This window comes from Delphinus delphis, chromosome 1, assembly GCF_949987515.2.
Source record: "Delphinus delphis chromosome 1, mDelDel1.2, whole genome shotgun sequence".
NCBI lineage: Eukaryota > Metazoa > Chordata > Mammalia > Artiodactyla > Delphinidae > Delphinus > Delphinus delphis.
Window position 1 is genome coordinate 11,560,601 of NC_082683.1, and position 27,904 is coordinate 11,588,504.

Consider the following 27,904-nt stretch of genomic DNA (forward strand, 5'->3'; position numbering starts at 1 on the left):
GCAGGTGCAGGAGGTGAAGACCTAGGAGGCTGTTGTCAAAGTAGAATGAAAAGCCTAAGAGCAGGGACTTGCTGGCTGGGGGGCCCAAAGAGCACTGGGCAGCCTCAGGACAGAAGCGTGAGGGTGGCAGGAGGGTTTGGGGGCCGGGATGGACTTGAAGGAGCTGGTGGGCTTGAGCAGGGCCCAGGCTGGGTGAGTGTAGGGCATTACCCACAGGGAGGGGAAGGGGAGCAAAGGCTATGTGACTCAAGGAGAGGACGAGAGAGAGGATAAGGAAGGCCGGGATCGGGAGGTTATGGTCTGAGATGGGGCTTCCCAGTTCCAGGTGATGCAGGGTTGAAACCTAGCTCCAAAGGACGGTTCCAGGTACACGTCGAACCTCAGCGACAACGTCAGCGAACCTCAGGGCAACGTCATAACTAAGTCAGCTTCCCGGGGAGGCTTCCTCAAAGCACAGGAGTCATCAGAGCAGAATGGTCATTGTTAATAGATGTTTAAACGTCTCAATATTTTATGGACTCGCTATATACTTTTTAAAGATATTTAAAATGCAGAAGCCTTTAAAAAAATGCACTTGCTTTCTATATTAGGTCCTGCCTGTCTCCTCTCTCATTATTAAATCACTCTCTACTCTGGAAATCACAGGGTACAAATCAAAGGTGCAGGTTTTGGAATTAGACTTGGGTTCAAACCCTGACATTGCCCTGTGCCAGCATCTTGATGTTGAGTGAGTCACTTCATCTTAGCCACTTTTTAAATCGTGGTAAAATACATATACATTTTACCATCTTAACCACTTTTAAGTGTACAGATCAGTAGTTGTGAGTGATTCACATTGTTGTGCAACCAGTCTCAGAAGTTTTCATCTTGCAAAACTGAAACTGTACCCATTAAACAACAACTCCCCGTTTCCCCCTTCCCCAGCCCCTGGCAGCCCCCGTTCTATTTTGTTTCTATGAGCTTGACTACGCTATGTACCTCACATAAGTGGAATCATACAAAATTTGCCTTTTTGTGACACTTACTTCACATAATGTCCTCACGGTTCATCCGTGTTGTAGTATGTATCAGAATTTCCTTCCTCCTACACTGAATAATATTCCACTGTATGGATGGACCGCATTTTGCTTATCCAGTCATCAGTCAGTGGGCACTTGGGTGGCTTCCACCTTTTGGCAATTGTGAATAATGCTACTATAAACATGAGTGTGCAAATATCTCTTTAAGTTCCTGCTTTCAATTCTTTGGGGTATATACCCGGAAGTGGACTTGCTGGATCGTATGATAATTTTATTCTAAATTTTTTGAGAAGCCGCTATACTGTTTTTCATATCAGCTGCACCATTTTACATTCTCAGCAGTGCGTAAGTGTTCCCCTACTCTACATCCTTGCCAACACTTGTTATTTTCTGTTGCTGTTTGTTTGTTTTTGTTGTTGTTGTTGTTTTGCGGTACGCGGGCCTCTCACTGTTGTGGCCTCTCCCACTGTGGAGCACAGGCTCCGGACGCGCAGGCCCAGCGGCCATGGGTCACGGGCCCAGCCGCTCCATGGCATGTGGGATCTTCCCGGACCGGGGCACGAACCTGCGTCCCCTGCATCGGCAGGCGGACTCTCAACCACTGCGCCACCAAGGAAGCCCTGTTTGTTTGTTTTTGATAGTAGCCGTCCTAATGGATATGGGGTGGTATCTCACTGTGGATTTGATTTGCATTTCCCTAATGACTAGTAATGTTGAGCATCTTTTTATATGCTTGTTGGACATTTGTATATCTTCTCTGGAGAAATGTCTATTCCAGTTCTTTGCCTATATTTGATCAGGTTATTTGGGGGTTTTGTTGTTGTTGTTGTTGAGTTATAATTCTCTATATATTCTTCATATTAACCCTTCTTCAGAGTTGTGATTTGCAACTATTTTATCCCATTCTCTAGATGGCCTTTCACCCTGTTTATTGTGTCCTTTGATTCACAGACGTTTTAAATTTTGATATAGTTGAATTTATCTATTTTTTACTTTTGCTGCCTATGCTTTTGGTATCATATCCAAAAAAGCATTGCCAAATCCAATGTCATAAAGCTTTCCTCCTGTGTTTTCCTCTAAAAATTTTATAGTTTTAGACTACGTTTAGGTTTTTGATCCACTTTGAGTTAATGTTTGTATATGGTGTAAGGTAAGAGTTCAACTTAATTCTTTTGCAGTCTTTCCCAGCATCATTTCTTGAAAATACTGTTCTTTCCCCATTGAATAATCTTGGCACCCTTGTCAAAAATCATTTGACCATGTATGCAAAGTTTTATTTCTGTGTTCTCTATTCTATTCTATTGGTCTATGTGCCTGACCTTATGTCAGTATCACACTGTTTTGATTACTGTAGCTTTGTATGCAGTAAGTTTTGAAATCAGGAAGTGTGAGGCCTCCAGCTTTGCTTTTCTTTCTCAAGATTATTTTGGCTATTTGGGGTCCACTGAGATTCCATATGAATTTTAGGATGGATTTTTCTATTTCTGCAAAAACTGCTATTGGGATTTTGATAGGGATTGCATTGAATCTGTAGATCCTGCTGCGTAGTAATGACATCTTAACAATATTAAGTCTTCCAACCCATGAATACAGGGTGTCTTTCCATTTATTTGTGTCTTTAATTTCTTTCAGCAGCACTTTGTAGTTTTCAGTGTACACATCTTTTACCACCTTGGTTAAATTTATCCTAAAATATGTTATTCATTTTGATGCTATTGGAAATGAAATTATTTTCTTAACTTCCTTTTCAGATTGTTCATTGTGAGCATATAGAAACATAACTGATGTTTGTGTGTTGATTTTGTATCCTACGATTTTGCTACTGAATTTTATTTATTGGTTCTAAGAGGGTTGTGGTTTTTCATGGACTCTTTAGGATTTTGTACATGTAAGATCATGTTGTCTGTGAACAGAGATAATTTTACTTCTTCCTTTCCAATGTGGATGCCTTTATTTCTTTTTCTTGCCTAATTGCTCTGGCTAGGACTTCCAATACTTTGTTGAATAGAAGTGGCAAAAGCAGGTATCCTTATCTTATTCTTGATCTTAGAGGAAAAGCTTTCAGTCTTTCACCTTTGAGTATGATGCTACCTATGGGCTTTTTCATATTTGACCATTATTATGTTGAGGTAATTTCCTTCTATTCCCTGTTTGTTGAGTGCTTTTATCATGAAAGAGTGTTGCATTTTGTCAAATGCTTTTTGTACATCAATTGAGATGATCATTTTTTTCCTTCTCTCTGTTAATGTGATGTATTATTACATGGATTGATTTTCATATGTTGAAACATCAAGTCTGCATTCCACGAATAAATCCCACTTGGTCATAGTGTATGATCCTTTTAATGTGCTGTTGAATTCAGTTTCCTCATATTTTGTTGAGGATTGTGGTATCAGTGTTCATAAGAGATATTGGTCTGTAGTTTTCTTGTAGTGTCTTTGTCTGGGTTTGGTATCAAGGTAATGCTGTCCTCTCACTTCACCTTTTGAGTCTCAGCTTCTTCATCTCTAAGATGGAGATAATAATAGAACCCTGTTTAGGGCTGTCATGCAGATTAAATGAAAAAAATGCACACAAAATGCTTCAGCAGGGCCCAGTTCACAGGAAGCCCTCAAAATACGTTAGATGATGATAAGGATAATAATAATAATAAAAAATAAATAACAGTTCATCTCATAGTTGGACAGCTCAGTAGGACGGAGCTTATACAGTCAGTCTGTATTAGCAGCAGGGCATCTGTCCAGTAGTAGCACTTAGCAATTTTCCAGGTAAAGGGAGCGAGTGATATTATAGGGCAGAACTAGGAAGCTGTCTCCTGGCCTAACACGTGGTAGAGGCTCACCCAATTTTGTGGAGTCATTTAAAACTTCCTGCTTGCTTTGATTTCTTAATAATGGCTTGACAGTTTTTGAGGAACTGAAAGTAGTGAAGCCTGGGAAGAGAAAAACAAAATGTAACACACAGAATTTCTCTCATTCATGGGTTATCAAATGTTCAGAGGACACAAAGATCAATGGGAATGGTGATGAAGATGATGTGGGTGACATTTTCCAAAGAACTAATGTGTTTTAATTTTTTTTAATACTTTATTTTTTTGAACAGTTTTAGGTTTACAGGAAATTGAGCAGAGAATACAGAGAGTTCCCATATATCCACCCCTCCAATACACACAGTTTCCCCTATTATTAACGTCATGCATTAGTGCGGTACATTTGTTACAACTGGTGAACCAATATTGATATGCTATTATTAACTAAGTCCATAGTTTACATTAGGGTTCACTCTTTACGTTATACGTTCTTTCGTTTTGACAAACGTATAGTGACAAGTATCCACCATTACAGTATCATAAAAAATATTTTCACTGCCCTAAAATCCCCTGAGCCCCAGAGCCCCTGTGCCCCTGGCAAGCACAGATCTTTTACTCTCCTTATAGTTTTACTTTTTCCAGAATTTCATACAGTTGGAATCATACAGTATGTAACCTTTTCAGACTAGGTTCTTTCACTAAGCAATATGCATTTAAGATTCCTCCATGTCTTTTTGTTATTGGATAACTCATTTATTTTTATCACTAATATTTCATTGTATGGATGTACCACAATTTGTTTATCCATTTACCTTTTAAAGCACATCTTGGTTGCTTCCAGTTTTTGGCAATTATGAATAAAGATGCTGAAGTATGTATCCAAAATAAATGAGTCTTCATGGATATAGAGAACAGACTGTGGTTGCCAAGGGGGAGGGGGTTGGGGGAGAGATGGAGTGGGAGGTTGAGGTTAGCAGATGTAAGCTGTTACATATAGAATGGATAAACAACAAGGTCCTACTGTAGAGCACAGGGAACTATTTTCAATAGCCTATGATAAACCATAACGGAAAAGAATATTTTAAAAAGAATGTATATATATGTATAACTGAATCACTTTGCTGTACAGCAGAAATTAACACAACATTGTAAATCAACTACACTTCAGTAAAATAAATAAATAAACAAAAATAAATGAGTCTTAAAAGTCAACAATAAGAAACCAAACAACCCGACTTAAAAATGGGCAAAAGAGCTGAACAGACACCTCACCAGAGAAGATCTACAGATGTCAAATAAGCATATGAAAAGATGTTAAACATCATATATCACTAAGGAATTTCAAATAAACATGAAATATCTCTTCATTTATTTAGACTACTTTGATTTCTTTCATCAACATTTTGTAGTTTTCTTCATATACCTCTTCATATAGCTAAGTATTTTGTTAGATTTATTCCTAAGTACTTCTTTTTTTTTTTTTTTTTTGGTGCTAATGTAAATGGTGTTGTGTTTTTAATTTCAAATTCCACTTGTTCATTGTTGGTATATAGGAAAGCAATTGACTTTTGTATATTAATCATGTATCCTGCAACCTGGTTATAATTGCTCATTAGTTCCAGCAGGGCTTTTTGTCAGTCCTTTGGGATTTTCTGCATAGACAATCATGCCATCTGCAAAATGGGCAGAAGATCTGAACAAACACCTCACCAAAAAAGATTTTTTTTTCCTTCCCAATCTATATATCTTTTATTCTCTTTTCTTGCCTTGTTGCATTAGCTAGGACATACAGTACAATGTTGAAAATGAGTGGTGAAAGGGGACATCTTCACCTTATTCCTGATCTTAATTGGAAAGCTTCTAGTTTCTCACCATTAAATATGTTAGCTTTAGGGTTTTTATAGATGTACTTTATCAGGTTGAGGAAGTTCCCCTCCATCCCTAATTTGCCAAGAGTTGTTGTGGTGGTTTGTTGGTTTGTTAGTTTATCATGGATGGGTGTTTAATTTTGTCAAATGCTCTTTTTGCATCTACTGATATGATAATGCGATTTCTCTTCTCTATGCTGTTGATGTGATGGATTACATTAATTGATTTCTAAATGTTGAACCAGCCTTGCATACCTAGAATAAATCCCACTTGACTGTAATGTATAACTCTTTTTATACATTACTGGATTCAATTTGCTAATATTTTGTTGAGGATTTTGCATCTATGTTCATGAGAGGTATTGGCCTGCAATTTTCCTGTTTTGTAATATCTTTATCTGGTTTTGCTATTAGAATAAGTTTGGCCTCACAGAATGAGCTGGGAAGTGTTCTCTCTTCTTCTATTTTCTGGAAGAGATTATAGAGAACTGGTATCATTCTTTCCTTAATGTTTGATAGAATTTACCAGTGAACCCATCCAGGCCTGGTGATTTCCACGTTGGAAGGTTATTCATTATTGATTCAAATTCTTTACCAGATATGAGTCTATTCAGAGTATTTATTTCTCCTTGCGTGAGTTTCAGTAGATTGTGTCTTTCAAGGAAATAGTCCACTTCATTAAGTTATAAAATCTGTGGGCATAGAATTATTCATAATATTCCTTTATTATCCCTTCAGTGTCCATGAGATCAGCAGTGATGCCATCGCTTTCATTTCTGATTTTAGTAATTTGTATCTTCTCTCTTTTTTTCTTGGTTATCCTGCTAGAGGTTTGTCAATTTTATTGATCTTTACAAAAAAAAAAAAAAAAGCTCTTTATTTTGCTGATTTTCTCTGTTGTTTTCCTGCTTCTTATCTCATTCATTGCTTCTTTTCTTCTGCTGTGGTAGGCTTATATTGCTCCTCTTTCTCTAGTTTCATAAGGTGGAAGCTTAGATCTTCTTTTCAAATGTATGCCTTCAATGCCATAAATTTCCCTCCAAGCATTGCTTTCACTGCATCTTGCAAATTTTCACAGGTTGTATTTTCATTTTCATTTAGCTCAAGATAAATTTTTATTTCCCATGAGACTTCCTCCTTGGCCCATCTGTTATTTAGAAGTGTGTTGTTTAATCTCCAAATATTTGGGGATTTTCCAGCTGTCTTTCTGGTATTGGTTTCTAGCCTAATTCCGTTGTGGTCTGAAAACGTACTTTACATCATTTCTACTCTTTTAAATTTGTTGAGGTATATTTCGTGGCCTGGAACGTGGTCTGCTTGGTGAACATTCCATGTGAGCTTGAGAAGGATGTGTGTTGTTGTGGGATGAAGTTGCGTGGTTGCAAGTTAGATCCAGATGACGATAGTGCTATTCAGTTCAACTTCATTCTTACTAATTTTCTGCCTGGTGGATCTGCCCATTACTGAGAGAGGGCTGTTGAGGTCTCCAGCTACCATGATGGATTCATCTGCTCCTCCTTGCAGTTCTATCGGTTTTTGCCTCCCATACTTTGATGCTCTATTGTTGGGCACATACAATGAAGGATTGTTATGTCTCCTTGGAGAATCGACCCCTTTATCACTATGTGTCGCCTCTCTTTATCCCTGATCACTTTCCTTCCTCTGAAGTTGGCTCTGCCTGAAATTAATATAGCTACTCCCACTTTCTTCTTGTGTTTCAGTATTTTAAGTGCCAGAGTGTTTGGTAGGAATTTGAAAGGCACAGTCATTTGAATCAGGCAAACCTGGGAACAAACCAAGCGAGTCAAACTGGCTGACTGTGGGCACACTTAATCATTCTATGCCTCAGTTTCCTCATCTAAAAAATGAGTAACTATCGGACCTACTGTACAGCACAGGGAACTATATTCAATATCTTGTAGTAACCTGTAATGGAAAAGAATCTGAAAAAGAATAGATATTATATATACGTATAACTGGATCACTTTGCTGTACACCTGAAACTAACACAACATTGTAAATCAACTATACTTCAATAAAAAATTAAATTTTTTTTAAATGAGGAAGTCTCCCTTTGAATTATTGTGAAGATGAAATGGGATAATGCAGTAAAGCGCTTAGCAAATTTCCTGGCATTTGTGTAATTGCACATAATGTGTAATTAATATATTCTACTAATATATGCAGTTATATTATTATCTATTCATATAATATAAGCTATTATATTATTAATATAAGCTATTGGTTATAATTATATTGTGGGACGTTAGTATAGATTTCTAAGTCCAAGTGCACTCTATGAAAGTTGGATGAGGCACTCTGAGAAGAGTAACTTAGAAAATAATTGCAAAGTCTCAGGCTGGGGTGGATGGCTCATAGGCAGTGTCCTGAGAAGACAGAAGACTTCACACGTGCCCTGCAGCCCATAGTACAGGGCACCGGGGCCAGGGGGAATGTGATATTTCCTCCCTGGTGCCGAGTTTTGCTCATTCTTCTTACTAAAGTGGTTACACAAGAGGTTTCTGACTCCACTGACAATTCACTGTCTGGGGTCTCCCTCTTTTGGGGGAAATGTGGTCACACTAGGGCCCCTATTGAAAAATAGATCATCTTTGGTTAGATAAATTCTGATAAGCTTTTAAGAAGCAACAGTAATAATTAATCACATGGGAAAAACCTTCATTGTACACCAAGGCTTTTAAATGTAGTTATAAAACTATGTTTTGTGGTGTGAGCTCAATTGTGTTTAAACTTTTTAAAAAGATTGTAAGCATAGAAAAAAGACTGGAAGGATGTGAACCATCGTGTTCACAGTGCCTGCCTCTGGGGGACGGGAGTCTAAGTGATTTTAATGTCTTTGTGTTTTTCTCTAGTTCTCATTTTCTGCATTATTACAAAAAAAATGTTATTTTAAAAATGAATAGAACAAACAAAAGAAAACAACAGTTATTACAAAACCTCCCCTTAACTTTAACACTTGCAGTAAATGGACAGTTGTCACTTGCCAACTGACCCTTCTGGTTTGTGTTGGGCCATTTCTGCTGTCTTGCCATTCAGGACAACCAAAAGGATACTTGCATGGGATCAGAGAACTACAAAGTGGCCAATTCCCCCCGAGTTCCCTCTTACCTCTGTGTTGCCTGACGCCCTACCCAAAAACTGGGCATCTATCCTGGGTCTGCTGTCAGGGTCTGGTGACCCTCCACTCACTAGCTGTGTGGCCTTAGGCAAGTCACTTCACCTCTCGGACCCTCAGCATCCTCCTCTTAAAATGAGGATTGCAGTGACCATCCAGCCAGATGAAGTGGTTAGCACATTGGGGCACCCAGTGTCAGTGGCACTAGTAAACATTAGGGCCCCCCTTGTTATTCCTGTTTTCCTGGCTCTGACTGTCCCCCTTCTCCATTTCAGTCTGCAGACATCGACAACCATCACGCGCTCATTGAATATAATGAGGCCGAGAGCAGCTTTGTTCTCCAGGACTTCAATTCCCGCAACGGCACATTCGTCAACGGGTGCCACATTCAGAACGTGGCTGTGAAGCTCTTACCCGGAGACATCCTGAGGTTTGGGTCCGGAGGGCTGACCTATGAACTGGTCATCGAAAACCCAGCCTCGGTGAGTCCGGGCCCCTGCGGGGTGGGGGTGGGGTGCAGAGGCGCCGTGTTGTATCACCTTCCGTGCAGCCTAGGGCTCAGATACGGCCACAGGTGGAGTTCGTCTGGAGCGCGTCACTCTGCTTTCGCGATTCCGCGAAGTTCAGACCCATCTCGTGGGTGCCGGGGGAGAGCGAGTCCTCGCGCCCTCTTCTGGGCATTTCGTGGAATTACATGCAAGAGTTGCCTAGCGACCAGCCCGGAGCGAGAGCATTTTCCTGAAAAGTGAAGCTTGGCGAGGGGAGGTGGAAAGCAGATGTGTGCTTTTGAAGATGCAGAGATGGATGCTTCCCTTTTAGGCAGATCAGTGCTCTACAACTTCCTAGCTTTGCGACCTCGGCCAGGGTACTCTGCATGCCTGGGTCTGGGTCTTCTCAGCGGTGCAGGGCGTTGAGAGAGTATCTATGTGTAAAAAGTCAAAGTCTCTGGCGGGAGTAGACGCTCAAGGCCTGATAGCTGTTATCACACCGGATCAGAAAGGTTCCCGGGATCAGGACCTAAAGTATGGCCCCAGGTTAAGCGGAACGTAACCCAAAACTCGCCCAGCAAAGCTCAGTCACAAGAAGTGTCTGGTTCAGTAGGGAGGAAGGATGGGGGCTGGTTAGCGACACAGTCCTGGGTCAGAACCCCAGCTCTGCTACTGGCCTACTCGGTGTGCTCTTGCACAAACCATCGGACCCCTCGGAACCTCGGTTTCCTCATCTACAAAATGGGGCCAACGACAGCAATGACCTTGCAGGCTTATCTCGAGGGCTAAATGAGATGGTTATAATTGTAAAACTCCCAGAATAATGCCCATTCGTGGTGAGCACGCAATTAATACCTGTCATGTGTGTCCCAGAGAGACGGTGTGTTAACCTCACTCGCCAGCACCGAGAACGCTGCATGGACTGAGACCTCCGAGGCTTCAAATCCTTTCTGGGACGAGGCTGGGTATAAATGAACAAAGTTTAGAGAATCTAGACAGAATCCTGGGTTGTGGGTCCCCTAGGCAGCCCTAAATACTCACTCAGAGAAGACCGGCAGCATCCCTCAGGCTGCAGGGCCCGTGACGCCGCATCCACCATGTTTGGCTTTGAAAATCTGGGGCAGTTTTCTCCTGCGGCTGCTCAGACCCCTTTTCCTCCTTGGACCAACATTAAAGTGTGCTCACTCGTGGGATGCACTGGGGTCCACTGGCCGCCCTGAGGAGGGGCTCCTGACCCAGCAGGTGTTGACCTGATCAGGGACTCTCAACCTGGGTTCTAAGGATCCCCCTCGTCAGAACCACGTGGGGAGCAAACCAACAGTGCAGGTCTGGGCTTCACCCCAGGCCTGAGGACTCATAGTTAGGACTCCCAGATGAAATACAGGACACCCAGTTAAATCTGAATTTCAGATAAGCAACAAATAATTTTTAGGTACCGGTGTGGCCCAAATATTGCAAGGAACCACTTATGCTAAAAAAATTATTTGGTGTTTATCTGAAATTCAGATTTAACTGACACCCTATAGTTTATTATGTATTTATTTATTCATTTATTTATTTATGCGAAATCTGGCAACCATACACATCCTCCCTGGGAGAGGGGCCTGGGAATATGCATTTTCACAAGCTCCCTGATGATTCTGATTCCCAATAGTAGGGAAACCCAAATTTAGAATCGTTTGTATGGAACACTTACAGAATTTTTTAGGGATCAAAGAAAAAGGGATTTCAAACTCCCAAGCCTGAAAATCCAAGTTCGCAAAGTTTGATTCAATGTGCCCCAACATGTCTGATTACAAGAATTTTTCAGGAGTGTTCAGTAAAATTACAGGTTCCCAGGCCCCCTCCCTGGGAAGTTCTGACTTTGTGGCTTTGCCCGTGGGGGGAAGAAGAGGGGGAGCAGCAAACAATATCTGCATTTTTTTCTTTTTTTTTTCCTACAAAGATATTTATTGAAATATTATTTATAGGGGCATAACATTTGAAACCTAAATTTTCATCAAAAGGGGGCATTGTTAATAAATTATAAGGAGTTCGTTTATATATGGAATACTGTTCTGCCTTTTGAAAACACAGCTTTATTGAGATATAGTTGACATGCAATAAACGGCACAGGTTTAAAGTCTGTAAGTGGATGGGCTTTGACATATGTGTACACCTGGGAAACCGTAGCCACAGTCAAGACAGTGAACAGCTCCTTCATCCTCCAAAGTCTCCGATCACAGCATGTGTTGTTTGCTTGCTTGCTCTTAACAGCTTCACTGAAGCACAATTTACATAACAGAAACTTCACCCATTTTAAGTGTCAATTCAGTCAATCTTAATACATTTATGGAGCTGTGCAGCCAACACCACAACCTGCTTTCAGAACATTTTCATCCATTTCTATCACCCCAGACCTCGGAGAAACCTTGGAGGTACTTCACTTGGGGGTTTGTTTTTAACTTTTCATTTTCAAAATTGTGGTAAAATACACATAAAATGTACCATCTTAACCACGTTCAAGTGTACAGTTCACAGTGGCATTAAATCTATTCACGCTGTCGTGCAGCCGTCACCCCCATCCATCTCCAGAACTTTGTTCATCTTCCCAAACTGAAACTCTGTGCCCATCAGATAAAACCCCCTGCTTCCTTCCTCCCCTCCCACCGTGCTTTCTGTGTCTGTGAATTTGACTATTCTAGGTGCCTCCTATAAATGGTATCTTACATTGTTTGTCCTTTTGTGACCATCTTATGTCACTTAGTATGATGTCCTCGTGGTTCATTCCAGCTGCATAATATTTCATTGTATGGATTTTGTTTATCTGTTTATCTGTTCATCCATCCATGGCCACTTGGGTTGCTTCCACCTTTTGGCCATTTTGAGTAAGTTTGTCATGAACATGGGTGTACAGATATGGAATGGGGACTTTATTTGACAAGGTGCTTCTTATATAATTGTGGGAAACAGTGCTGACGACCTTTAACCTTGAGTAGATAAGACGGAAGAAGATGCTTTGTAAGAGCAGCAGGAGGAATCACTGACGTGAACAGCTAAGCGATTCACCTGCTTTCCCTTATCTCACGCTCACAGCAACCTATGAGATGGGTTCTCCCGTGATCCCCATTTTACAGACAAGGAATCCGAAACTCAGAGAGGTTAAGTAATTTCCCCAGGGCCACACAGCTAGTCAGTGCAAATTAAACACGATCCCCACTTGCGGAAAAAGGAGGGGAGAAAACCATTTAGCCTGATGCTAGCTGGAGCAGTAGCCTTGACTGGTTTTCACACAGAGGAAAGCATACTCTCACGGTCACTCGAATATACACGGATTTTTTCAATTCTTATTCAGTACACGCACTTGCACGTTGCTTCATTCCTCGGGTGACTGCAGGCAGCTGCACAAGTGTTGCCCTGGCCTGGGCCCAGGGCACTTTGCAGGACTCTCCCCAACCCCATCTTCTCAAAAGTGCTCTCTGCGAGGGCGTCCCCAGCTTGAGAAGCTTCCATCCGTGACGCTCTTATTCATGGAGGGGCCCTTTGCACGGCCCGCGTGAGGGCGGCCTGTGGACTGACTGACACGTTCCTACAAATTCCACTTCCTGATGACCCCAACCTGCTGGCTGTTTAAAAGAAGAGAAAGAGGGCTTCCCTGGTGGCTCAGTGGTTGAGAGTCCGCCTGCCAATGCAGGGGACACGGATTCGTGCCCCGGTCCGGGAAGATCCCACATGCCGCGGAACGGCTGGGCCCGTGAGCCATGGCCGCTGAGCCTGCGCGTCCGGAGCCTGTGCTCCACAACAGGAGATGCCGCAACAGTGAGAGGCCCGCGTACGGCAAAAAAAATAAAGAAAGAAGAGAAAGAAAGAGGGGAAAAAGGGAGAGGTATTGAAGAGCATCTCTCATCAAATATTCTGAAGCCCAGTTTTTCTAAGAAATTTGTGGCCGTCTTTCTTCCGGCATGTTCTTGTTTCCAATTGATTTTGGGGTCCCTGGTGAGGGCGCTGTGTTTCCTCCTTGGGTGGAGTTTCCACGGGGGACTGCCCTGCTCTCATACAGGTTAAGTATGATGAGAACTTAACCGACAAAGAGTTCCCAAATGAAAGCACTTATTTCAGGTTTTGTGGTGACCATAACCAATAGAGGAGGGTGTGACAGCATTTTATTGGGGGAGGGGGGTGAGGTGCGGGGCGGTTAGGAATCCAGATGTGTTCGCAGGTGTCACAGTGGTTAGAGCACGTGCCCTGAGGTCAGGCTGACTCCAGCGCCGTCCCAGCCCTGCTCTTGTACTGGCTTTTATACTGGACATGCACAAATCATCTGCCTCTCAGAGCCTCGGTCCCCACTCCTGTAACAATAGTTCCTACCACCTTGAGTGACCATGGTATTCAGTGGGCAAAGTACGTAAATTGCTTAGTCCAGCGTCTGGCACCTAATAAGCACATGATAACCCTCAGCTTTAGAGTCAAGCAGACCAGCATGGAGCAGCCAGGATGCCTCCTTTGTACGTGTCCTTCTGGACAGGGGAACCTCCCCAGACCTGCCCCCACTAGCACATAAATATATTTGCAGATAAATTACCCATAGAACAACATACAAGATGGAAAAATATAAAGAAAAACTCTTGTTTGACAAAGTACACTGGCAGCCAGGATGTGCCCAGGACCATACTTTGTAAGTCATAGGTCTCTCATCAAAGTATTAGCTAGGGCTGCCATATTGCACAACTCCAGGGTCACCATTCACAACGTGGTCCATGTGGATGGTGCCCACTGAAGCTATGCAGGACATAACCCGCAGGGCCGTTTGCAATGCCCTGAAGCAGCCGTTGATTAATACCATAGAGTCTTGGCACCAGGCGTGGGAAATTGAAGTCATAAGGTCAGGTGTGCCTGCCGTATTGTGGGTTTTGTTTGTTGTTGCCTTTATTCGTGCTTTCTGAGCTCTGGGAAAGGAGGTGTAGAAACAAGCTGTGCTAGTCACAGAGGCGCCATTCTTACAAGGCAGCTGAGTGAGGAAACCCACGTCACCCATATGTATAAATCATGTCTTTCTCTGTCCTGAAATACGGCAAAACTGAGGGAAATGGCCAGAATGAAAAAGGAAGCCAGGCGCCACAAATGACGTGCCGAGTTGCTCCATGAGCGGGTTGACAGCTCCTTGGCAGCAGCCCCCATCCCCATGATAGCCTGTGTCTGGCCTTCCCTGTAGCCTGCTCTGCCCTGTTCCCAGTCCAGCCAGACTCTCCCATGTGTCTCCTGGATACTGTCTTCTGTCCCTGCAATGTCATGACGTCCTGTCTTGCGAGAAGAGCGCCCTCTGTCGGCCAATATTCCTTGCTGCTTTAATGGGGAAGCTCTGCAGAACACAATCGAGAAAGCAAGGGCTTTGGAGTTTGATGGGCCCAAGTTGAAATGCCAGCTGCAACTGACTTTACCTTTCTGAGCTTCAATTTCCAATTTCTTCCAAGGAGCTACTCATTAATCCCAGGTCCCCTTTCCCCCTTCAGTTTTTTTTATAGAGGTCCCTGGGACCACCCCTATCATGGCATAAACTGAGGCTCAGAGAGTTTCAGCGACTTCCCCAAGGTTAGGCATCAGTCATATAGATCCAGAGCCAGGATTAAAAGCCAGCTCTCCTGAGTCCCTTGGAGGCTTTTCCTAATAGCACGAAGCATCGTGGGGCCGTGAGAGCCCAGGCAGGTCCTTCACTGCCCAGCGGTTAAGGAAGGTCTTGCAATTCCCAGTCCAACCTGCAATTTCACACACTGACAGGGGATGATTCATTATGTGGGTAAAAATGAAAGCCACTGATAATAGAAGAAAATGCATTTTCAGTTATCTGGCTTCCTTGTTTGATTGGCTCCACTAACTTTTTTTTCAGCTGCACCAACGCAGGATCTTAGTTCCTCAACCGGGTATCAAACCTGCACCCCCTGCATTGGAAGCGTGGAGTCTTAACCACTGGACGGCCAGGGAAGTCCCTGACTCCACTAACTTTTTTTTCTTTAATTATTTTATTTATTTTATTTATTCATTTTTGGCTGCATTGGGTCTTCGTTGATGCACGCGGGCTTTCTCTAGTTGCGGCGAGCGGGGGCTACTCTTCGTTGCAGTGCGCGGGGTTCTCATTGAGGTGGCTTCTCTTGTTGCGGAGTACGGGCTCTAGGCGCGTGGGCTTCAGTAGTTGTGGCACACGGGCTCAGTAGTTGTGGCTCGCGGGCTCTAGAGCACAGGCTCAGTAGTTGTGGCCCATGGGCTTAGTTGCTCTGCGGCGTGTGGGATCTTCCTGGACCAGGGCTCGAATCTCTGTCCCCTGCATTGGCAGGCGGATTCTTAACCACTACGTCACCAGGGAAGTCCATCCACTAACTTTTTACCAGGGGTATTGCTGCCGTTCCTGGACAAATTCTGTTGCCCCCTTTCTTCTTCTTTTTTGATGATGATGATAATACCTGATGGCTAATGTTTTATGCTCATTTATTATGGACCAGGAAGTGTTCCAAGCATTTCATGTACACTATCTCACCCACTTCTCACAGACTAAGAAGTGGCTGTTATTATCCCTATTTTTTACAGACAAGGCACAAAAATAACACACTCATCAGGGTCACAGAGGAGGAGCAGAGCAGGGAGCTGGACCAGATTCTGTGTAATGCCAAATCCCAAGTTCTTAACCAGAGGTTGGCAAACTATGGCCCAGGGCCAAATGCAGGCCATCTCCTGTTTTTGTAAAGTTTCATGGGAACACAGCCATCCCATTCATTTCAGTATTGCCTATGTTGTCTGCTACAGCGGCAGAGTTAGGTGGGCAGATCATATGGCACTCAGGGCTGGAAATATTTACTGTCTGGCTCTACAGAAAACGTTTACCAGCCTCTGCTTGTAACACTATGCTGTACTGCCTCTTTCATTTTACTTGGTTTCTGAAAGAAGAACTTAAAGTAGAGGGGGGAGCTGGGGAGAAAGAAGTCACTCAGATTGAGCCTTACTGTGTGCCGGGAAATGTGCTGGTTAATAGCTTAAGTTTACTGAGGAATAAGAAAAAACAGACAAGCTGGAAAAATAAATTTTGAACAGTCTTTTCAACACCTCTTTAAAAAAGAGCTGGAAATATGTGGTTCTAAATATACATACACATATATATGCATTTGCATATATAGTAATAATATAATTACATTGACATGTATCTGATAAATATACTAGACATGAACATATTATATATACAACAGGTGCATATTATAAATGTTACCTGTTTCTTCAACTGGAAAGTTTTCTTTTAAAACTGTGAAATGTCGGGAATTCCCTGGTGGTCCAGTGGTTAGGACTCAGTGCTCTCACTGCTGGGGGCCTGGGTTCAATTCCTGGTCAGGTAACTAAGATCCCACAAGTGCACGGCGAGGCCAAAAAACTAAATAAATAAAACTATGGAATGTCTTCCCTGGGTCACTTTTGAAGCAGAAATTTGGGGTTTGTAGCCTGAAGCCTGCTGTAGCTAGAGAACTACTTATCTGTCAGAGTCTCTCAGCAGCGTTTTACTACTTGTCCTATGATCGGTTCCTTGGTCTTAAATCGTTCTTCTCTGGAGACGCTGCTTTACTTGTATACATTTAAAGGTACATTTGGTGCGTGATTACAGTCTGGTGGGTTTTATCTGCGCGTGTCATTACCTTTAAAACAACTTTCATTCCGAGTACGTAGTGAGGCTTACGCTGAAGTCTCCATAAGCATACTGTCCAGGAAATCTTATCGTTTGCAAGTGTCAGAAAACCAACTAAAACTAGCCCAGGCAAAAAAAAAAAAAAAAGCTCATGTAACTGAAAAGGCCGAACGCTGCAGCGTAGGCCCAGCTGGATCCAGGCGCCCAAATCATGGTCAGGAATCTGACTCTTTCTTCCCTGTTAGCCTCACAATCTCAGAGAGACTCTCGCCTCCCCTGTAGGAAAGTGGCCCCCAGCAGCCCCGGCACCCTACAAAGTAGCCGTTCCAGGGAGAGAGCCAGCATCTTCATTGGCAGTGGCTTGGATCATGGGGCTTCCCCTGAACCAATCACTGAGGCCAGGGGCAAGGAGTGTGCTCTGATTGGCCAGGCCTGGGTTATGGGCTTACCCCTGGAGTGGAAGGGTCAGAGTTATATGGTCTCGGGATTGTCAGGGAAAGGGTGTCTTCCCCGCAAAAAATTAAGGTGCCCGTCCAGAAGATGGAAAAAAGTGGATGCGGGGTAGGCAAAAACAAAGAAGATGTCCATGACATTAGGAAGCATTCCTATTGCCTAAGTGGAACCTTCCTAACAGGATTTGCCACTAGGGATCTGGGGGGAGGAAAATGACGAATAATCCACTTTTCCATTGGAAAAGTCCCAGGCCAGTCTCCAAGGAAGCAGAGTTGCTCATTTCTCTCCTCTGGTGAACAGGTGTGATGAGAAGCTCAGAGTCGGGGCCTTAGTTGTCCATGCCCAAGAAGGGTGGCGTTTCCACGTTCCTGGGACCTCTGAATAGGGCCCATTCTTGAGGAAGATGTGGCTTTACTGTACCCGGGGTTGAGAAGCCGGCAACTGAGTGAATGACCAGAGACCATGGTGCCCTTCACAACAAAGCCTCTTTCTGGTCAAGCTCTGTCATCTCCTACCTGACCTTGTAGGATTTCCTCTACCCTGTGCTCTTACAGGTCCCGTGGGGACCTACTGATGTGATGAGAAATCCTGAGGCTGGGCGTTTTATATCAAAGGCGATTTCCCGAGACCAGTGAAGTGGAGGGCATGGGGCAGCAGACAGCCTCAGGCTCGGCATCTGCAGCAAAAACTCACACGAAAGGACCCCTGAGGCTGTGTTGTCACCAGATGTCTACAGACGATGCAGATGACATCAGGGGAGGTGGAGATGGGAGCACGGGCTGAACCCTTAGCATCCTGCTGAGACAGAACCCAGACCCGGCCAGGAACCGGGCCGCTTCCTGCTTCCTCTGGCAGACCACACCCTTTGTTACCAAACCAGAACCACATTGCTCCTTCTCTTAACTTAGTTGATGATCATTCATTCATTCATTCATTCCATCTCTCAATCTGGCAAGACCGAATTGGAGTAGGCCAAGTCTAGGAGTAGCAAAAGCTATTTGCAAAAATCCGGCTGTTTTCTCATTAGATTCTATTTCCCATTTTATGGACTGACCAGGAAGCTGATTAGAACTTGAAAGGAAAGGAAAAACCGTAAGATTGAAGATTTACAAGAAAATGGGGGCTGGGAAAAACCCAAACAAACGACTTTTCTGAACAGCTCAAAGGGACTTAATTCTTTTAAGTTCCAAAACCTAAAAATAATGTATAACTTGGCGGTTCTGTGTTCTAAATGTATAATCCTGATTTCTCACACTGAAACCCCGTACATAATTTACCCTTTTCTCTGAGTTACGGTGACACCCCAGGAGCTGTTGAGATAAAGGCCATTTGTCCTGGCACCAAGTAGCCCCCTCTCCTGGCTTCTGAGATCTACTGGCCATGTTTTATAGTCTCCATTCTGTCTTTCCAGGTCCATGGCTCCTCCATGCTGCGGTCAGTGTGCCTGTTTGGCACCATCACCCCTACCCCCCAGGCCCTTCCAGACCTCCACATCTATGTATGTTAAATTCTTCCGTAAAGAAGACGGTCTCTTCTCCCTCCTTTATGTATTTACTCCCTAATGTATCTATGTCAGTATGGACTCATGTATACTAATTTTACACTTTGAGTTATAATCCAACACTCATTAACTATTTCATCGCTCAAATTCTTCCAGCCTTGGCCGCTGGGAGCTCTTTCAGGTTGGTTGCTGTGTCCTTGAGCATCTCCCCACCTTTTCGTTTTGGGCACTTCCTTACTCTCCGCTGTTACAAGATGCGCCAGGCTTAGCATGTATTTTCCCCGTCCCAGCCCCAGAATCAAAGTCCTTTTTATTTACACTCCATTTGCTAACTGTTCAGCTCAGTCAGCGAACACCTACCATGAGTAGCAGGCCCTCTGCTGGGCGCCAGTACAGCCAGTGATTGGCTGGTAAGTATTTAACGACCAGCTCTCTGGAAAAAGTAAAGTACATGATGCATAGCATAAGGTTTACTGATATAAAGAATGTGTAGCGGGCTTCCCCGGTGGCACAGTGGTTAAGAATCCGCCTGCCAATGCAGGGGTCACAGGTTCAAACCCTGGTCTGGGAAGATCCCACATGCCGAAGAACAACTAAGCCTGAGCGCCACAACTACTGATCCTGCGCTCTAGAGCCCGTGCCACAACTACTGAGCCCGCGTGCCTAGAGCCGATGCTCCCCAACAAGAGAAGCCACCGCGATAAGACTGCGCGCCGCAATGAAGAGTAGCCCCCCGCTCACTGCAACTAGAGGAAAGCCCGTACGCAGCAACGAAGACCCAACGCGGCCAAAAATAAATAAATTAATTAAAAAAAAAAAAAAAAGAATGTGTAGCACAGTCTTTCCACATAACAAGAAATACAGTACTCTTTCTTGCAAATTCTGTATAGCCAGCTGAGTCTCACAGAATGTTTTCATTGACTTTAGCTGAACTCTTGTATCCACAGCCAATTTCTCATTGCAGTTGACGAATGAGAGAGTTCCCGACCTGAGCGCTGGTGGATATTTGGGGATATTTTGTATTTATGAATAATACAAGTGAAAAAAGAAAGATGTTAGAAGAACATCACACATTCATCAGTGACATGAGTGACTTTTTTGCTGCATCAGATAATAATGTTCAAATACTGGAAGAACGTTTCCCCAATTTTTTGTTCTATTCATAACATAATGGCTAAGACACAACATGCTTTTGTATAATCTGCATTGTTAACATTTTCTCCATTACCGTCTTAAGTCTAGGCAATCAACAAAACAAACAAACAAACAAAAATCAAGCTCTACCTGAACCACCATTATTAAACCTATTTGTAAAAGTTTCTAAAAATCAAGCCCTGATTTATAACATTTCCTGATTTCTATGGTGTAATACGCCCTCCACGGTCAATTTCAAGCTCCCAATGACACATCCCTGAATACAGAGATGGAAAGAGAGGTGTGGTAACACATCACTATGTAGCATTTCCAACAGACACATATAGTAGAGCGAAATAACCTCAAGAGCATAGGTAATAATAAAATAGAGTAAAATAATTAGGAAGGGGTGAGTTAAGTTTGTATCGCCTTTGTTTCTGATATAATTTAATTGTAAATTTATGTAAGTTAATTCTTATTAATAGCTGTGTTTATCAACCAGTTGGCAAAATTCCTGGTCATTTAACAATCGGTTCTCTGGGCGGGTACCAGCTGGCCCCAGCACTCCTCTGGTACAGCAGTGAACATACCACAGGTCTTCCCGGATGGAGGCTGGGGTCCTCTGAGCTGCTTCCAGGGCATGGCATGTACCAGATGAATAACACATCCATAAGACAGTTGTCAGTGTTCCTAGAAAATCCCATTTCTAAGTAGCCCATGCGATGTCTTGTGGTTTTTCACACCATCTAATGCTCATTTCCTTTTTTTAACTTGGAAAATATCCTATCGTTCACTAACCAACCATCTAAGATCTGTTTGTGAGTATGGAAAGCAGGTAATAAATCATGACTTCGAGTAACCTAGAAGTCCTAAGAGCACAGGTATTGGAGTCGAATAGTGTCACCGCTTCCTGGCTGTGAGACCTTGGGCAAGTCATTTAACCTCTCTGAGCTTCAGTTTCTTAATCCACATAATGAGGGATAAAATGCCTCCTCCAAGATTATTCTGGAGATCAGATGAGACCACATGCGTTAAGTGCCCAGCAGAGTCTGTGGCACATCTGTGGCTTCTCTACACAGTGGCTCATAGCCGTTGTATTGTCCACAATTACTTACAAATGGCAGAGCACATAACAAGCTCTCCAAGGGCAAGGTCTAAGTTCCCACCTTCTCTGCAGGCTCCAGGGCTTCCTGGCAGAATTCATGTGTACTGTAGGCACTCAATGTGCAAACTACCTTGAATTTTTTTTAGGGTCTCCCATTCAACCTACACTCTTTACAGGGTTAGAAGCAGATATTGGAGACATAACACAAAGAACAAGTAGATAATATGAAAAAAAAATGGATAGTGATTTCTTGAGTAAATCATTGACCCGTGTTTATTAAAGCTAATATAAATTCAGCCGTGGATGTGGTCATGGTTAATCCAGGTGGTTGACAACCTGCTATTTTAAAGGTAGTATGGAAAAGAAATCAGGAGTATAACATATGCTACCTCAAAAACAAAACAAAAAACCCAACCATGGCAACATACCATATGGTCAGAGAACAGACACAAAGAAAGAGAAAAGGCATTAGCATGTATTTTTAAACTAAAGTTTCTAAAATCAGACTTGGGGACTTCCCTGGTGACACAGTGGATAAGAATCCACTTGCCAATGCAGGGGACACAGGTTCGAGCCCTGGTCCGGGAAGATCCCACATGTTGCGGAGCAACTAAGGCCATGTGCCACAACTACTGAGCCTGCGCTCTAGAGCCCAGGAGCCACAACTACTGAGCCCACGTGCCCCAGCTACTGCAGCCCATGCGCCTAGAGCCCAAACTCTGAAACAAGAGAAACCACCGCAAGGAGAAGCCCGTGAACCACAACGAAGAGTAGCCCCCGCTCGCCGCAACTAAAGAAAGCCTGCACGTAGCAACAAAAACCCAACACAGCCAAAAATAAATAAAATTAAATCTAAAATAAATAAATAATAAAAACAGACTTGTCGATAACTGACCTTGACCCCATGCTTCCTGTACAGCCCAGAGCTGGCTTTTGATGTGAGTCTTTTTCTTATGTTTGCTTTTCTCCCTGCCTGTTTCGTTGTAGTTACCAGCAGCAATTTCTGAGAAAACCTTGACCTTCCCTGTGATAGAGCAAGCCGGCAAACTAGAGAAAACCAGCTTTAACCATCCGACTAAAGCTACCCTCAACCAACACACTTCGGAGAAAAAGAAAAACGCAAACTTCATTTTTTAATTTTTAAACCCGAAGAGCTTGCAGTCTCTGCTGCATTTACACATCTTTCACTCCTTCCCCCAGGGGCCCTATCGTTCGGGCCCTATGTGCGGCAAGCGACAGAAACCAGCTCTAGCCGGCCTCAGGGATAGAGCCCTTCAGGGTAGCACCCCAGCCAGGGCTCAAAACCAACTTCCTTATCTTCCCCATCATGTTCACAGCAGCATAGTTACAATAGCCAAGAGGTAGAAACCACCCAAGTGCCCATGACGCTTAATGGATAAACAAAATACACTCTAAACTGTATGATGGAATATTATTTAGCCTTAAAAATGAAGGAAATTCTGACATGTTACAACACGGATGAACCTTGAGGACATTATGCTAAGTGAAATACACCAGTCACAAAAAGACAAGTACCATGTGATTTCACTTAGCTGAGGTACTTGGTACTTAGAGTAGTCAAATTCATAGAGACAGAATGTTGGTCACCACGGGCTGGGTGGCGGAGGGAATGGGGAGTTGTTGTCTAATGGTAATAGAGTTTACATTTTGCAAGACGAAAAAGTTCTGGAGATCCATCTCACAGTAATGTGAATATACTTAACACCACTGAACTATATACTTTAAAATGGCTAAGATGATAAATTTTAGGTTGCAGGTTATTTACCACAATTTGAAAAATAAACAGCTTCCCTCTCTCCATGTCTGGGCTCCGCTCCCTCATGCTGGCTGCATTCTGAAGTTCCACCAGGTCACTCCAGATCCTGGTGTCCAGCCAAGTCTTCTTGGGTCTCCTTGGCTCTGATTGGATGACTTGCCCCACCACTAAACCAATCAGTATGGCCAGGGAGTGTGATTGGCTGATTGCTTAGCCCCACCCACAGCAATGGGCCAACAGATTGGGAGGGAGATTCCTGGAATTTCCAGAAGAGCTGGGTGGGTTGTGGCCTGTCCACTACAGCAGTGGACCACTTGAGGCATGAGATATGACCACTCCCTTTAGCACCCTGGCAGTTAGTGGGCAGTGAGGCACATCTACCTGAGCATCCCAGCACAAAAGGGATTTCCTCGGGCTTCCCTGGTGGCACAGCGGTTGAGAGTCCGCCTGCCGATGCAGGAGACACGGGTTCGTGCCCTGGTCCGGGAGGATCCCACATGCCGTGGAGCGGCTGGGCCCGTGAGCCATGGCCACTGAGCCTGCGCGTCCAGAGCCTGTGCTCCGCAATGGGAAAGGCCACGACAGTGAGAGGCCCGCGTACCGCAAAAAAAAAAAAAAAGGAATTCCTCCACACTACCCGTGGTCTCTAGATTTGTTTTCTAGCAGGCGGGGGTAAAACATATTCAAATTTCCCCCTTCCCACCTTCAGCCCTTTCATTCGATAAATCTTTATTAAATAGATGAGGAAAGGTTATAGGAATGATTGAGGCAAGACAGCCCCAGAGAAGAGGACGGGAAGGGATAGGATGGATGGAGAAGTTAGTGTAAGGCAGGAGCAGGACACCTCAGCTTCTGAAAGAGAGAAAAGAAGAAAGCTTAGGTGGAGACCGAGGTGCCCACACTGGAGAGAAATTCGAATCTTCACATAAGGTAACAGAGTTCTGGAACACTGCCAAGTCCGTTCCTGAAACAGGTTTCAACGGGGCCAGTGTCATCATAAATGCTGGGCCAGGTGTCGCCAGGCAATTGGAGTTTGATTTTCCTGAACAATATTCTCCCTGACTCCAAAAAAGTCTTCAGGGGAATTCACCGGATTCTTGACTTGGCTGGGAAAGACTGTAGCTAAAAGACTGGGTTGGGAACCAGAGTGAGTGGAGAACCTTCCTCTTGAATACCATCCAGCTGGAGCTATAGGAAGTTCTGTCTGCCAGCGCTCCTATTTCGGAAGCATTCTGTCCTGTTTCTCATTATGTGTCTCCGGTCTGCAGAAAGCGAAACGTGACCCGCCACAGGCAGCAAACCTTTGAACTTAGCTTCTTACTTGAAAAGTGTGTTTTTTTCTGCCAAGAGACTGGGGGCGGGAGGGGGGGCAGAGAAGGGAGAGAGAGACAGAGAGGGAAAGAGCTTTCCAGAACCCCAGTCCCACCACCCTCTCCACCACCACCTGAGCTTGGTGAATTCCTTAACCTCTCCATGCCTCATTTGTAAGCTAGGAATCAGGAGAGCTCCTCCCCTGCAGGGCTATTGTGAGAAATCGGTGAATAATTACAATAAATGGTAGCATTCACGATGTCACGGTTTAACCACTAGGCTCGGGGTGGGATGGTCACAACAGCATTAACCAAGACAAAGCCAGGTGTCAGCACCTCTCAGCATTTGCTTCTCCCGGTTTAGATGGATTTTGATGTGCTGTCTGTTGAAAGTAGCTACAGACATCTTCCGCTGGGTCAGATGAAGAAAGGTTCCCTCGATAGATATTTATGGAGCGTCTGCCAAGAATCAGATGTGGCAGATGTTGAGGATCACAGGTTAATGAGCCAGTTGGGGTGCGAGCCAGTTGGGGTGCCGGCCACCCCAGAGCTCTCGGCTTCGGGGAACAGACGGAATGGGAGTGCCAGAGAGAGACACAGTGTGGATGCGTGTGTCCTGGAGAGCTGAATCTCGGAGATGTGTTCCTTCATTCTTTCAGCCAGTATTTAAGGACCTACTCTGTATGTGCCAAGGGTGTATTCTAGGAGCTGAGGATACGGTGCTGAGCAAGGTAGACAAAAAGCTCTCACCCTCGAGCTCTCACCCTCGTTCTACCCGCTCAGACGCTCACTACCAGACGCTCACTACCACATCTGTGATCCTGGGAAAGTCACTAGGTCTTGCTCAGCCTGGGGCTCATCACAGAGCATCAGGGGTATTAAATGAGGTAATGCATGCGAATCTTTTGACTGGGTGCCTGGCACGAAGGCTGCACCCAATAAATGGTGGTGCAATAGTGTGCAAGGTGACCCACGGTGGGGACCACCATCCCAAATTTGGGGAGAGTCTGGGAGGGCTTCCTGGGAGAAGTGACTTATACGCTGAAATCTAGGGCAGCAATTATGTCGCCGGGACAGAAGGGTGAAGACCACCCCAGCTGCTGGTAACCTCCCCTGACCCTCTTGTCTGCCCCTGCAGGTCTCCTTCCCATGGGTGAGGGGCCCAGCACCTTGGCCAAGGCCACAGCCATCTCGGGCCACCCAGCAACCGAACCAGTCACCCTCACCACCACAGACCCCCTTCCACCCGGGCATCTGGCCAGCGCCAGTGCAGAGGAGCTGGTCCCCGGGATTCCCCGGGCCCCCCATGGTCCCACCTGCCTCCCACAAGCGGCCTGTGAGTGCCAGCGGGAAGATGTTCTCCTTCGTGGTGGACAGAGACGCCCACAGGGTTCCCATCATCAAGCAAGGTACTCATGGGCGCTTCCATGGCAGCTTAGGGGGTGGGCTTTTGGCTAGGAGGGTGGGTCTCAGGTTCTGCTTTCCCCTTTTCTTAAAAAACAATTTTTTGTCGAGGTACAGTTGATTTACAGTGTTGTGTTAGTTTCAGGTATGCAGCAAACTGAATCTGTTAAACATATACACGTATCCACTCTTTTTTAGATTCTTTTCCCATATAGACCACTACAGAGTATTGAGGAGAGTTCCCTGTACTATCCAGTAGGTCCTTCTTAGTTATCTATTTTATATATAGTATTGTGTATGTCAATCCTTCTCTTCCAATTTATCCCTCCCCCCTCTTATTCCCGGTAACCATAAGTTTATTTGCTACATCTGTAACTCTATCTCTGTTTCATAGGTAAGTTCATTTGTACCTCTTTTTAGATTCCACATATAAGCGAGATCATATGATATTTGTCTTTCTCTGGCTTTTGCTCTCTGATTCTGAAGTAGAACATAATCAATTGTGAAAAAATTGGGATAAGCAGAAAGTTAGAAAACAGTCAAAGATAAGCTGTCACCCTTATCACCGGAATTCTCCCTGTTGACTTTTTGGCACAAACTCCTCCAAGACTGTGCTCTGCCCGTCTGCACACGTCAGTACCTCTGTGGTGAGTGTGTGTGTGTGTGTGTACGTATATATGAATATATATGAATGTGTGTCAGGATCTAAATTTATATACTTCGACTCAGATGTACACACATATTGGTAACTGAAATCCCTCTTGCCTTAGGAGGTTTTTAAATATTTTATTACCATTTTACAGGTTAGAGGAGACTGAGGCTTATGGAGAAAATTACTTCTCCGGAGGTGATATATTCAATCTAATCTCATCTAACACTTTTCAGTCAAATTTAAGGCTGGTTATCTCAGTGACTGTCACTCACAGCCTGGTCACTTTGGGGACACACAGCCATCAGGGTTTCCTTCTTCCCCTCTCCCACCCCCCCAGAAGGCCGCATGGCGTTTGGGGAGGAGACTTCCCGTCTGTCACCATCCTCCCGGCCTTGCCAGCCTTACTGGCAGAGTAGCTGGGTGGACTTAGTCCCTGGCATGATTCCCAGGTTTCTTCTGTGGCCACTGGTGTGAAGGTCCCATTCTCTGTTTTCTGCATCCCAGCCCCAGACCCCTCTGAGTCCCCAGGTCTCTCGATGCCTCCACACCCTTCCCTGGTCTCACTCAGGACCACTCACCTAGTCACCTCCCTCAGCCATTCAAATAATAGTTATTATTCTGGGCTTCCCTGGTGGCGCAGCGGTTGAGAGTCCGCCTGCCGATGCAGGGGACACGGGTTCGTGCCCCGGTCCGGGAAGATCCCACATGCCGCGGAGCGGCTGGGCGTGTGAGTCATGGCCACTGAGCCTGCGCGTCCGGAGCCTGTGCTCCACAACAGGAGAGGCCACAACAGTGAGAGGCCCGCGTACCGCAAAAAAAAAAAAAGTTATTATTCTGAAATATACAGACTAAGGAGCAAATGAAAGGTATCTCTGCAGTTTATATCATCATCATCATCATCATCTAAGGAACGCTCATGTACCTACCACCCAAGTTCAGAAATTACTCAGCCATTTCCCCCCAGAATTTTAATGTGAAAACTTTCAAACATACAGCAAAGCAAAAAGAATTTTACAGAGAACAGCTCTCCTCCTAATTCTACCGCTAACACTTTGCTGTACTCTTTATTACATTTCTGTCTACCCATCCTTCCCGTCCTGCATTAATCCATCTTATTTTTTGATGCATTTCAAAATAAATAGCACACATCTGTAGCCCCCCCAGATGTTTTAGCACATACACCATTAACTAGAATTCAACATTCTTTGTCTCCTTCGTGTAAAATTAACACACAATGTGTATTAGTTATCATGACTGCATAACAAATTCTCCCCAAACTTAGCAGCCTAAAGCAAAAATCAAACATGTGTTATCATCTATAGGGTTTCTGTGGGTCAGGAATTTGGGAGCAGCTTAGCAGGATGGCTGTGGCTCAGGGTCCCTCGTAAGGCTGCAGTCATCTGAAGGCTTGACCTGGGCCGAGGATCCACTTCCAAGACAGCGTGCTCACATAACTGTCAGCAGGAGGCCCCAGTTCCTCACCACACAGGCCTCCCCAGAGAGTGGCTCGAGTGTTCTCATGACACGGCAGCTGCTCCTCCTGAGCAAGTGATCCTGGAGAGCAAGATGGAAATTGCAGCATCTCTTGTGACGAAGCCTCAGAAGTCAT

The 27,904-nt window shown here is 44.4% G+C and overlaps 1 protein-coding gene across 1 annotated transcript in view; it reads left to right on the forward strand.

Annotated features, from left to right (window-relative positions):
- FHAD1 (forkhead associated phosphopeptide binding domain 1) overlaps positions 1 to 27,904 on the forward strand; it is a 131,332-nt gene that overhangs the window by 11,121 nt on the left and 92,307 nt on the right. Inside the window, exons 2-3 of the mRNA XM_060012343.1 lie at positions 9,108 to 9,314; positions 25,378 to 25,648. Coding sequence (XP_059868326.1) covers positions 9,108 to 9,314; positions 25,378 to 25,648 — 478 coding nt within the window. The remainder of the gene's footprint in view (positions 1 to 9,107; positions 9,315 to 25,377; positions 25,649 to 27,904) is intronic.